General features: G+C 40.4%; 1 protein-coding gene across 1 annotated transcript in view; it reads left to right on the forward strand.

Moving 5' to 3' along the window:
• Positions 1–13985, forward strand: part of Lpcat2 (lysophosphatidylcholine acyltransferase 2) — a 59764-nt gene that overhangs the window by 19108 nt on the left and 26671 nt on the right. The window contains exons 8-11 of the mRNA XM_040735279.1: positions 2905–2959; positions 10777–10859; positions 12598–12723; positions 13815–13968. Of these exons, the coding sequence (XP_040591213.1) occupies positions 2905–2959; positions 10777–10859; positions 12598–12723; positions 13815–13968 (418 nt within the window). The remainder of the gene's footprint in view (positions 1–2904; positions 2960–10776; positions 10860–12597; positions 12724–13814; positions 13969–13985) is intronic.

Here is a 13985-nt window from a genome sequence, read left to right on the forward strand (position 1 = left end):
TGTGTGTGTGTGTGTGTGTGTGTGTGTGTGTGTGTATGAGAAAGATTTATGTATTTCTCCTTTATTGTGTGTGCAGAAATTTTCTGAGATAACAAGTTTGAACCAGGAAAGGTAACTTAAGGGTCAGTTGAATAAATACTGTAATAAATAAATAGAACATATATGTTCCTTTGGAGTTTTGGTCCTTGGTAAGTGAAGTTAAGCAGATAGCATTAGAAACAATACATGATGAGGGAAATATAGGTATTGTGCTATCTTCAACTTTTCAAGGAATCAATTTACTCCTCAGACTAGCTGTGTGTTTCATGCCGATACTAATTTTGAATGCCTAGTTTTTTTTTTTTACTTTTGCACAGCAAAAATACTCAGAGAAACAAGTAGTATATGATCATCTCAGAAACACAGTGGATGCCAATTTATATCTTCTAATGTGTGTCATCCATTGGTCACGTCTAGGCTAGCTGACCTGTGGCAAGTATGACTTTGGGTTCACTGATTTCTATGAAGGTCAAATAGAAGAACAAAGAATGGCTTAGAAATAGAGCCTTCTAGTCTGGGGAGTGTGTGATAAGGAGAAAAATAAAATTGGGTGCATTTGGGACCCTTTTCCTCCTACTGTATTGCCATGTCTAGATGGGGTATGAGGGCCTGTACCCCCAGTCTCATTGTATCTTGCTAGGTCATGTTCGATGGCTATCCCTGGGATATCCTTTTTTTTTTTTTTTTTGAGGTGAGGGGAGTAGAGGGAGGGGAAATTGCAGTTGGTACGTAATACATGAGAGAAGAGAAAAAGAAAAGAAAAAATAAAAGACTTGGAGAGTAAATTCAGGAAAGAGAGGAAAAAGCTTTCAGTGTGGAACCCCTCATGACGTCGAAGCAGACACAAGATCTTTTAAAAGGTCACATTTGTTACGTGCAGATGCACATGGCCCTGTCCTACTTCTCTCTGTCTTCTGAGCTATCGAATGTTGCTGGAAGCACTGTATCTACTACTTTCAAATCTAGTTCACCAAAACAGATACCCCAGGGAGAAAGGACACGGGAAATGGACTTAGAGAAGGGACTGAGCTATGGAAGGTGGTTTTCTACGAAGAATTTTGTCTCACTGTAGTGTGAACAAGGCAAACTTGGTGACCTGTTACGTTCAACCTTCATACTTTTAAGAACAAAATTTGTATCTGCCCAAATACTGACTACAAGGTCCTATATAAATGTTTGAAAAGTGTTCTCTTGGGCTGAAGAGGTGGCTCAGTGGTTAAGAGCCCTGGCTGTACTTGCTTAGAACCCAGGTGTAATTCCCAGCACCCACATGGCTGCTCACAATCATTGCCTGCACCTCCAGTTCCAGGGCATTGGATGACCTTTCTGGTGTCTGTGGGTACTGCACACACACGGTGCACAGACATACGTGCAGTCAAAACACTCAGATACAGTGTAACATTGGAAAACATTCAATACAAGACCATCTGCTTGATCATGGTCAAGGTGGATTGGTGTGGCTTGGAGCTTATACATAGTAAACAGTCTTCCTTTTCCTTTCCCTGTTCAAATGGTGGGTTTGGCAACAGTCATATTTCCATGTCATAATCACAGATCCTACAACCAAACTCCCAAATTTCCTTCTTATATGAAATTCATTAAATTTGTTCTTTGGCCATTTCATAAATTATGCATTCTGAGTATGTTACTGCCCATCCCTCCTCTTCCCTCCCTCCTACTCCACCAACCTGTCCTCCTCCCTACCAGCTCCCTTCCCCACATTTACACCATTTTGTTTGTTTTGCGGCTCACTGAGTTTAAGCAGAGCAGTCTGTGTGACCCGGGTTTATAGCTATCCCCTGAAGTCTGGTGGACTTGCCCGTGGGCACACAGCTGAGGGTACTGAACACCCCACATCCATCTGTAGTCAGTATTCCTTGGTGGAATTCCTAACTTACTTAAGTAAGTCCCCTCGGATCATTTTCACAGATAAATCATTCTTTTATTTCTCTACAGAAAAAAAATGACTAGTTGTTATCTTAAACATCTGGTCTCAGCCACTCAGTCTGATTTCTGGGTCAGCTGCCTAAAGAGGCTAAACTGAAAATCCTACAGAAATCTGGCTCAGAGTCTTAAGTGCACCCTAGAAAGCTGTAAGGAAGGACATCCATTTCAAAGGCCGTCATTGGTGGCTTGATCAGCTGCTTGGAGAAGCCCTTTGTCTAGATTCACGGTGAAAGCTGCAAGTCTTCAGGACATTTCCCCATAGCTCAAATTGTATTACTGAGGCAACTTTAATAAAAAAAAATTTTAAGAATAATCCCACAGACTTTTTAAAAGTTGTTACCCAGAGAATATAGAAATACATCGCACTAAGGCATTTTCTTGTATGCACATTTATGAACCTTTAGATTTTATTTTAGACTTACTCATTTTTATTTTATGCGCATGGGTGTTTTGCCCACATGTACATCTGTGTACACATGCATGCCTGTTGCCCAGGGAGGTCAGAGGAGGGGTTCGGATCCCTGGAACTGGAGTTACAGACAGGCGTGAGCTGGCATATGGATGCTGGGAACCGAATCTGGGTTTTCTGGAAGAGCAGCCAGTTTCTCAGCTCTGTCTCCCATCCACATTTCCGTATCTTGAAGTAGACTTTGGGCACTTTCTCTCCAGACTGTGAATGTGTGCCATTGAAGGAACTGTAAACTTGAGGTTTGCTCTGTTTGAGCTATTCCTTACACTCACTAAAGTAGCCCAGTGATTGTATTTGGTGACTTAGTTTTTCAGTAACAAGAGTAGCTGTCTAACTCAAAGTGCAGCACATTTAAATGCAAAATATACATGCAGTGTGGCGGCGGGGGGGGTTGCTTGTGTGTAAATAGCTTGCATTGATGTGTGAGAATAGCCTCTCTTTGTTTTCAGCCTCCAGCTGTGTGTGCTTACTTTCTGTCAGCTCTTCACAAAGGTGGAAGTTGAGGTAAGCCTTTCAAATGCAACCTCTCCTCTGAATCCCAGGTGGCAGCCCGACAGCTTTAAAATTACTCCCGGTTTTTCTAGATTGTGTTTCTAAGTCCCTGCTAGCTGGAGTTAGCTCTTGGAATCAAGCCAGCAAAAACATGTAACTTTTGAAGACTCCCAACATGCTAATCACTCTGGCAGGTGACCTGACCTCTCTTCTCGCCCCTCTACATTTTAATGCTGACTCGTGCCTAGTTAAATGTCCCACACCTGGCAAAAGGAGCAGTGTCAGGTAGTGGAGCCAGCTTTCTGGCAGAGTAGTTGTGTAAAAACTGAGAGGTAGTACTTGAGATGTGACAAGAGACACTAGTTTTAGAGGCCTCCATTTACGGTGTGCTCTTGCACCTTGGGACACTGATGAAGGTTTGTGTGACTCATGACATCATCCACAGGACAGTCTTTGAGTTGCAGGGGAAGATGGGAAGTGAGTAAATAATTAGAACATTTTCACAATTTGGGCCTGAATTTTAAGACCCTAAGAATCGGTTCCAGACAGTAAGTGAATCCCTCGAGTCATGACTGGAGTGTGAAGGTTAAAACACTGGAACCTAAGTCTCTAGCATGGTTGTCCTAGTTGCGTCTGTGAATTATGCCCTGAATATCTTAAACTTCTATGTGAACTTCAGAATTCTGAGTGGAGGCCTGTGCTCTAAGGGGCAGGATCATAGCATTTAAAATACCATTTTGACATGATGGATAACTTAGTTTTTTTAACCATACATAGGTAACTAGCAATATCAAGTGATATACAGTAATAAATCAAACTTCCAAATGAGTTTAAACCTTTGTGAGTTCTTTAAAGATTTGCATGCTGTTTACCTACTTGGAAATTATCTTTTAAATTATGTAAACCTACCCACTTTTAAAATCAGCTTAGCATCTATTGTCATGGTCATAAAATATGGCAGAACACTTACACATGGGCTAATCCTGGTTGTTTTGGTGGAGGGTAGGGGGCAGAGTCTAATTACCCCACAAAGTTCAGGAAGAATTAAGGTAAATGCAGTGAACTGGAGTCTTTCTCCAAGCTTTTGAACAGTTAGACCCCAAAACTCTTCCACAGAGGACAGGCAAGTTCACAGTTGTCCCTAAGTGCCCTGAACATGGCTCTCCCTTCTTTATTAATTGCTTGAGTGGTCTAGATCTTTCTTCTTTTTCTACAAAAGACCAACAAACCTATTTTTAAAACAACCTTGTCACCTCTGTAGATTTGGAAGCTCACACCACACCACACACACACACACACACACACACACACACACACACACACACCATATATATACACACATACCATACTACACACCACACCACACACACATACACACACATACCATGCTACACACACAACACATACACACACACACACACACACACACACACACACACACACGCACACACACACGAACCACATGCCATCAGTATCTTCTCTAAATCAACCCTTCTCTACCAAAGTAAGATGTGGCTCCAGATGTGGAAGTACACACAGCTGTACTTTCCTGTCTAGCATACGTGTCAGTGGTGAAACTACATTACAACGGGGTATGTAAGTTCCTCATCTTGTTCTCTGACTGCTATTACCACATTTCCTTTCTGTGTCATGACTTTATTTCTTAAAAAAAATGTGTTCTCCATCTGGCAAAGGAAAGAATGTAGTCTTTGTTCTTTGTTCTATAACTTCACAAATGAAGCCTGTTGAAAACAGTTGAACTGATTTGGATTGTGGTGCCAAACTGGAATTTATGGACTTTTAAGCTTAGTATTCTTGTTTTTATTGTATTTATTTTGGATTTATAGTTCTTTCACACATGGGGCTCCTGACTGCTTTATTTATTTTGTTTTATGTTATGGTACTGAGAGTTTCACCCAGGGTTTCACACGTGCTAGGCCAGGGTTCTACCATGGAATTACTTATATCACCCAGCATCTTTTATTCTATTTTAAGAAAGAATCTTGCTAAGCTGCCCAGATTGGCCTCAAACTTGCAATTCTCGTGCCTCAGGATCTGAGTAACTAAGATTAAAGATGTATACCACCATGCCTGCGTCTAATAGCTTAATGTCATTTAAAAAGTTTTGTTCTCCACTGTTTGAATATATCTCAGAAGTGCCTCCCAGCAGCCTTTTCAGGCACATATGTGGCCACACCCTGGTACAGACTCTAATAATCCAGGCCTTGCCTCCAAGGCTTAGACCTTTCTCTGTAACTTCTGTGGTAGAGCTGAACTGTCCCACAAGAAGTTCAGATGGTGGTCTCAGGTCATTTTGTCCCTGGAATTGCAAGTGTCTGGGCAGTTCAGAAGAAACTCTTTTTTTTTATTTTTAATTGATGGAAAATGTTGTTTTTGTAAACATGCTTCAACACTGAGGAAACCTAATCTAAGACTCGCTATCTAAGACTACAGTATTAGTTTTATATTAAAAGTGAACTTTGGATGGATTATGACAATGATTATTGTATATTATATAACATCTTAAAAAGTCTTCAAAACACAATTACTTAAGGGAAGCTCAAATACAATAATGTATTATATAACAGCTGGGTATGTGCACAGAAATGAAATGCATTTTGTGTAAACATTAAGACTGCACTTGTACAAATCTAGATGGCTCTCTCACACACAGGCTCTCTGGACGGTGTGGTAGAGCCTGTTGCTTCTCAGCTGAAAACCTGTTCAGCATCTTACTATGTTAAATGCCGTAGGCAGTTATGACACAATGATGATATTTATACATCTAAAAACATGTATAAACAACTCCATTGTAACCTTACAGTATCATCATTATATATGCGGTCCATTGCTGAACACAGTGGTACACTGCCTGTGCCTGTACGTTTATATAATTTATTTAAATATCTGGATACCTTAAATTATTTGTAATTTTGAATCTAAAGCAGGCCTTTTAGAAAAATCCAGATTTTGCAACTTCACATAAATACACACCATTCACATGTATACTTGTTCTAACAAAGCAACTTTGTTATAGAACTTGACATAGTTCTGTAACTTGTAAGTATTGGTAGATGTATTATAAAAAGCATCAGATGGTTCCAAGTTTTTACTGCCTGCCTGTATGTGCGAAAATTACTTCAGCTTCTCTAAATCTGTGTTCTCACTGGCGTACGTGGACAATAATGCCTTTTTATGGGGTTGTGAAATTTAATAAGGCTACTTATGTGGTACACGTTCATTAAGCATCAATTTTTTTTACTACCCTCCTCATCTGACACTTCTCTTCCACTGGGAAGGAAGCACCAAATGATGTGATAAAACTCTTCCCCTTATTTTACACTTTCTCCCCGAAGATTTTAGAAGAGGAAATCATAGGAACTGTAGTCTCTCATTGTTAGGGTTGACTTAACGATGCTTTCGTTTTCCAAGACAGAAAAAAAAAAAAACCCGAAAAGAAAGACGATCATCATGCCAGCATTTAGCAGTCTCCCCCTTCTCACTCACTAGTTAGTGGGAAGGACATGTGCCCGATGTGGTTATGAAACAACGAGGAAACTCGTTTTACTGGTGTTCGGTGTTGATGGGAATCCTGTTCTTGTCACTGGATGACTGTGGCTAATACACCCAGTTTTCCCTGAATCTTGTGTACAGTTTACAGTTTGAGAAGACGTGAGCACCATAAAAAAACAAAGCCCGAAGCTGGGAAATGGGACAGCAGACCTTTTTAACAGGAACAGGCTGTGAGATGAAATCAAGCATGCTGTAAAACTGGAGACTATTTTAGCGGGGGTGAGGGGGTGGGGTGGGGGTATGGGGGGATGGGGGGGAGTGGAGCTATAGTGCCCAGGCCTGTGCAGTGGAATGGCAACAGCGCTCCCGTGGGCTACCTTTCTCTGGAGTTCAGAGTGAAACTGCCACTGGCTTCTTTTTTTTTTTTTTTTTTTTTAAAGCAGAAGAATTGTTTGGCAATTTAAAACTTTAGATTGTATTGTTAGAGATTTGATTAGCATTTTCAACCTCCCGTTTTCTTCTTTAAATTTAGCACTATGCGAGTGTCGTCGATTTTACTGGGTTAGATTGGAGGGACCTTTTTAGTAAGTAACACTGATTTCCAGCTTTTTGCTCTGGATATATTAAGTGATGTGGAGACCTCTGGTGGCTTGATTGATTTCTCCACTAGAAGAATTGGGTGCTTAGCAGAGACTTCCGATTGGAAAGGACCTTAGAGATTATAGAGTCCAAGTTGTTCATTTGACAGAAGGACTTGAAACCTAAAAAAGGCTTAAGGCCTTTCCCTGGATCACACAGCAGGGCCATTCTCCAAAGTGCTTGTACAGTTAATAAAAAAACAGGAAAAGCAAAATGACACATAGCAGTTTATTCTGCAAGTCCTTTACATTTATCTCAAAAATGCCTCCTGCATCCCAGTCTGCTCTGCATCCCCATTCCTCCTCTTCCAAGTCCCAGGGTCTCCCCTGGGACCATTGCAGAATCTTCCAGGCTCTTCTTTCTTTGCTCCCAACCTTTTTCCTCTCTGGTACCCAACCACCCACGTTGTTGCTCAAAAAACTCAGACCCTGGAGATGGAGAGATGTGTTGATGGAAACTTCTGTCTACGGAGATGGCTCATCAGTTAAAGGCACTGCTGCTTTTCCAGAGGACGTAGGTTCAATTCCCAGCACCCACATGGTAGCTCACATACTCTTGAAACGCCAGTTTGAGAGAATCTGATGTCCTTTACTGGCTTCAATGGCCAGCTCACACATGTGGCACACAGACGTGTATATATATATATATGTATGTATGTATGTATGTATATATATATGTATATATACATATATATGTATATGTGTATATATATGTATATGTGTATATAATATATATATATATGATGGTAGAACACCAATCTACAAAATAAAACAAACAAAAGAACCTTAGGCTTTGTCTTGTCTCACTGCTTTGCTCAAACTTTATCTGAGTCACCAGTGTCCCAAGTTTCATAGCATGCTTAACAATATTTGGATACAGGTCCATATGAAAAGAGTGGTATTTCTTTGTACAAATCTTTTTTTTCCCTTTAAGTTCTAGCCCTGCCATTTATGCATGGACTTGGCTATATTATTTAGTCTTTTAAGTCGCATTTTCATCATAAATAAAAAAGCTGTCATTTCATATTAAATGGTAGGTCTTGCCTCAGAGCACAGAGACATAATTGTAAATCCCCTTATAAAAAGTACCCAGTACATGTCTAGTTTCTTGAGTTCTTTGTATGGTTTGGAGATCAGTTCTCTGTCAGATGTGGGGCTGGTGAAGATCTTTTCCCATTATGTAGAGAGTCATTTTGTCTTGTTGACTGTGTCCTTTGCCTTACAGAAGCTTCTCAGTTTCAGGATGCTTATTAGTTGTCGATCTCAATGTCTGTGCTACTGGTGTTATTGTTCAGGAAGTGGTCTCCTGTCCCAATTCATTCAAGGGTACCTCCTACTTTCTCTTCTATGAGGTTCAGTGTGGCTGGATTTATGTTGATGTCTTTGATATAGTATGTACTCAATCATAAATGGATACCAGACATAAAACAAAAGATACCCAGCCTACAATCTACAACTCCAGAGAAGCTAGAACCCTCTTCCAGAAACAGATGGAAGCAGATGCAGAAACCCACAACTAACCAATGGGCCAAGCTCCTGGAGTACAATCAAAGTGAGGGAGTAGCGATAATATGAACAAAGGAGTCAAGACCATGATGGGGAAACCCACAGAATCAGCTGACCCGAACTAGTGAGAGATCACTGACTCAGGTCTGACAAATGGGGAACCTGCATAAAACCAAACTAGACTCTCTTAATATAGGTGACAATGGTGTGACTGGGACAATATATGAGGTCACTGGCATGGGTCCAAGATCTAACACTAATGCACAAACTGACTTAGTGGAGCCCATTCTATATGGAGAGATACCTGGCTCAGCCTAAACTCAGGGTTGTGGTGGGTGGAAAGGTCTTGGTCCTGTCTCAACAAGATGATGGGACAGACTTAATAGACTTCCTAGGAGAAGCCTTACCTTCTTGAGGAGCACATGAAAGGTGGGAGGAGGGAGTGGGGAGAATGGGAAGAGAGGAGGGAGTTGGAATGTAAAAAAAATACATGAATTAAAAAAGCACCCAGTACAGAGTAGTGGCTCTTGTTGGTTGATTTAAATATCTGCCATACTTCATGGAGAGCTTCCTGAGGGGGAGGGATTTCGTGCCAAATCTGTAGGGTTTGGTGCAGTGAGCGGCACATGAGAGGTATGTGTTCAAACAATTCATTTGTTGAATGAATCCAAGTCATGATACCTTGAGTCATTTGATCTTTATAAATTATAATTCTTTATGTTACAAATAAAAATTAATGAAATGATGTTTATGAAACACATAGGATGGTCCCAGGTTCATAGATATATTTCAATAAACAAGCAAATTGTTGAAATGGCTTGTATCCTTTGAAAGCCATGATCAAGGATTGGGTTTTCTGTAGAACAGTCTCAGTAGAACTAGCTCTTTTGGGGTGGACCTTCTCCCCAGCCACCATCTGCTACACTGACTACATTTCCTTGGCTCCCACCTCCTCTCAAAATTAATAGTTTCCTACTCCTTGCTGTCATGTTCCAGGAAAAATGATTTTGTAGGAGAAAATAAGTCTGGCAAGCCTTGGACTGAACCTAGGTCATGTGAATTCTGTAACATTGGGTAGGTGAGCTAAGATTTAAAATTCTGCCTGTAATTCTACTTAGAACGAGGGGTGGTAATGATATGTTAATCTATTCTACTAAAATGTGCGTCTTCTTTAGACAGAAAGGTCCTAATAATCTTGTCTGGAATATTGTAAGATCTGAAAAGTTTATAATTTGAATGTGAACTAAAATCTTAGTGTTAGAAAACCATAAAAGTGAAGGCTAGAGGCTGGCAAGAGACTGTTATATGGCATGAGCACCTCATAACCCCATTGCTGGGGAGAGGGAACAGGGATAAGAGACCCCTGGGGAGTTCTTTGTACAGAGTGTAGCCAGCCAGTGAGCTCAGGGTTCAGAGACAGACCCTCTTTCCAAAACAACATAGAATGCAATAGAGGAAACATCCTGAAGTTGACCTCTGGCCTCCACATACATGTACACATATGAGCTTATACATCCACATGACTTGTGCACACACACATACACACTCCACACGTATACACATGGGCATTTTTTTTAAAGCAAGGATGGTACAAGTCAGGTGTCAATGTTAGGTGGAGAATAAAGTTAAAAAAAAAAAGAAAACAAAAAACCAAAACAACAATAACAAAAGTGTGACAGACAAAAGACTGGCAAGCCAGTTCTGAGGTTTAGGTTTTTTTTTTTAAGTAGAAAAAAATAACAGAGCATAGTTTTCAATCAAATAACTTAAGTGTTGTTGATATTGGAATGGATGGAATAGATAATGCTATAAAAAATTTAAGGCCTCTCCCACATAAAATAGGAATAAGGAACATCCAGCTCTGCAGGTGGGAGGTTAGGCGCTGCTGCACTACAAATTCCAGAGTTCTAGGCATCAGTCTTCTTCAGCATCACAGTGAGGCTAGCAGGTGACCATGGCCATCTTTCCAGAACAGGGGAGGCAGTTTAACAAAGTTAATATAGCCAGACTCCCACGTTCCACGTCCAAGCCCAGTGTCCCTCCCATGACAGGTGATGTGTGCTCTAGGAAGGCCAACGTTGAGATATGTTGATTGGTCATTTAACTTAATGTATCTAGTGTTCAGTTTCTTGGGCCTAAGGATTGCTGTGGAAAGATGTGTTTGTCTTTCAGTTTATGCCTGTTCAAGTACCAAGTGAGGAGGAAAAGAATGACCCTGTTCTTTTTGCCAGTAGAGTCCGGAATCTAATGGCAGAGTAAGTATGTTTTAGAGTTTCTAACCGATAACTAATTTGAAAATTATTGGTAAATGTTACTTAATATAGCTTAAAGCTCCTCCTCCCCCATCATTCATGAGTGGAACCCAGTGTGTTCTTAAATACATACACACACCCACTCTGAATAATGTTACTTATGTGCATGTTTTCGGTGCTGACCGTTTGGTATTAGATAACCAACTGGTGGGCTTATGCCTGGGGAAGAGTGTGTCTCCCACTCCCAGCATTCCTTAATCTGTAGTAAATTTTCCTAATTACTGTTTCATATGGGAGGGCCCAGCTTACTGTGGGTGGTGTGACCCCTGGCCTTGTGGTCCTGGGCTCTATAAGAAAGTAGGCTGAGCAAGCCATGAGGAGAAAACCAGTAAGTAGCATCCTCCTTGGCTTCTGCATCAGATCCTGCCTCCAGGTTCCTGCCCTGTTTGAGTTCCTGCCCTGACTTCCCTCAATGATGAGCTGTTACCCGAAAGGGTAAGCTAAATAAACCCTTTCCTCCCCAACTTGCTGTTTAGTCATGATGTTTTATCACTTAACTAAGACCACATTTTGTATCTGCTGCTTCCCCCTATATACTCAAATGCCTTACTTCACAGCAGAATAAATTTGTTTTCAAAATAGGATAAATGTTCATTGAAACAGTTTTGCTACTGAATATACTTGAGTATGCTTATTTTATCTAGGTTCTAAACCAGCTGGAAAGATTGATTTTATATTATTTTTTTTCACAATGTAAAAGCAATATTTTTAACTGTCTGCCAGCATATGTCTAAAAATCAGGAAAGGAATCTTGGCTTTCCACAGTATACCTTAAAACAAAGAAGGGACTTGTTCAATCAGCTTTTTTTCCCCTGCAATATGAGTGGGATGAGAAGTGGCCTTACATAAAGAACAAGAGAACAACTCACCCCACCCCTGAGCTCTTATTCCTCATATATGAAGTGGGAATTAAAAGTATTGCTTTGCCTTTCACATGGTTTTTATTGTAATGAGACTCAAGCGGGAAAATAAACGATAAAACCATTTGAAAAATCTCAGCTCTCAGTAGGCTGGGGATAGTGACGTCAAGGCCAGCCTGGAGTGCACACTGAGACCCTGTATTAAAATATAAAAGGCAGCCGGGCTGTGGTGGCGCACGCCTTTAATCCCAGCACTCGGGAGGCAGAGGCAGGCGGATCTCTGTGAGTTCGAGGCCAGGCTGGACCGACAGCCTCCAAAACAATACAGAGAAACCCTGTCTCGTAAAAACAAAAAAGAAAACAAAATATAAAAGGCAAAAAAGGGATGAGGAACACCGTGGGTGGTGAGAAGGCCCCTCCTTCTTGTTATCTAGCATTGGGCTCACAGCAGCCCTGAGGTAAGGAGAGCAATAGACTCTGGTTACTAAGCAGTTTCCCCAGAGTCCTAGGAAATGGTGACAGGGTGGGACTCAGATCCACACTTCCTATTACCAAACCCCACAGCACGAACATTATGTTGTATGATTCATAATGCTACTACTAATAAAGGATTAGTTTTTCTAGTTAGAACACAAAATATGAATTTCCAGCCACACAGAAGCCTGAAGATGGAAGCAGTTTCCATGACTGAAGCCAGGCAGTAGAGCAAACAAGAGTATCTGAGGAGTCATGAGCACCTCTCCAGCCACATTGCCTGGTCACCAGCTCAGAGCTCGTAAAAACCACGAGTGTCTCATTGGATGTCTCCTTACTGCTTTTAGAGCTTTGGCGATACCCGTCACGGATCACACCTACGAAGACTGCAGGCTGATGATCTCAGCAGGACAGCTGACGTTGCCTATGGAAGCTGGGCTGGTAGAATTTACTAAGATTAGCCGGAAACTGAAGTAAGTGTATCTCAAGATCTATGTGCACACACATGCACCTTCAGGTCAGAGCACATGTGTGCAGGTCAGAAGGCAACTTGCAGAATTCTCTTTCCACCATGATTTCCACCAACCAGAGACTGAATTCAGGTCATCAGACTTATTGGCTGGCACCTTTACCCGATGAGTAATCTTGGCAGCGACTTCCACCTTTTCGTACGTTGTTTTCCTTTTTTCTTTTTCTTTTTTTTGGTTTGAGTACCTATTTAGTCTTGTTGTTGTTAAGGCAAAAACTCCCCTTTGTGCGTTTGTGATCTAATTTGAACCATTTGGTATCTCTAATTTGGTCACTTAGTATGACCCTCATCAAATACTTAATGAGAGTTTGTTCTGTTCTTGTGTTTACTAGGAATTTGCGGAAGTTATTGACTTAATAGATGTTGGCACCCTCCCTAGGTGATTGCTATAAAACTAGTTATTCATTCAAAGTTTGATATGGAAATATGTTATGACAAATTATATGAAAATTATTATTTTGTCTTCCAGATGACAGTAAACTTTTGCTTTTGTGTTAGTACTATGTCCACAATATTTCATAGATTTGAAAAGTTATATAGTCATTAAAATTGCTTGTAGACATGTATGTTAGATCACATATTTAATTCTTCAAAGAAAACAAGTGATATAAGCAGAGTGTACTTTCCAATATTTTATCATTCTGATGTTTAGTAATTAACATCAATCACAACATTTTGTGAACTATGAATTATCCTGAAAGCTTGTTGAAAGAATATTTATAATTTCTTTTATAGCAACCTGGCTTTCCAGATAAAGTTAGGTTAAAATTCTTGGATCAATTGCTGTTCCACCATGCTCCTTGTATTTACCTTTCTTTCCTTCCAGTATTTAGATTTTTTTGTCACTTACACTGATATACTTTTTAAAAATCAAATCATCACAACACGTTTATATGCTCTCTGAAATACTTATTTTCACCTTCTCTTAAAATTTAACATAAAACATTTTCCCTTAGGCAAATGGATAAAATTAAGTCATAAAATGTGCGTGTGGCTTAGAAGGAACTAATAATGTACTTGCCACTCTTTATCTAGATTAGACTGGGATGGCATTCGTAAGCACTTGGATGAATATGCATCTATCGCAAGCTCCTCAAAAGGAGGCAGGATTGGAATTGAAGAGTTCGCAGAGTACTTAAAGTTACCTGTTTCAGATGTCTTGAGACAACTTTTTGCGCTCTTTGACAGGGTATGTTCAAATTTATC

This window comes from Mesocricetus auratus, unplaced genomic scaffold, assembly GCF_017639785.1.
Source record: "Mesocricetus auratus isolate SY011 unplaced genomic scaffold, BCM_Maur_2.0 Super-Scaffold_100045, whole genome shotgun sequence".
Classification (NCBI taxonomy): Eukaryota; Metazoa; Chordata; class Mammalia; order Rodentia; family Cricetidae; genus Mesocricetus; species Mesocricetus auratus.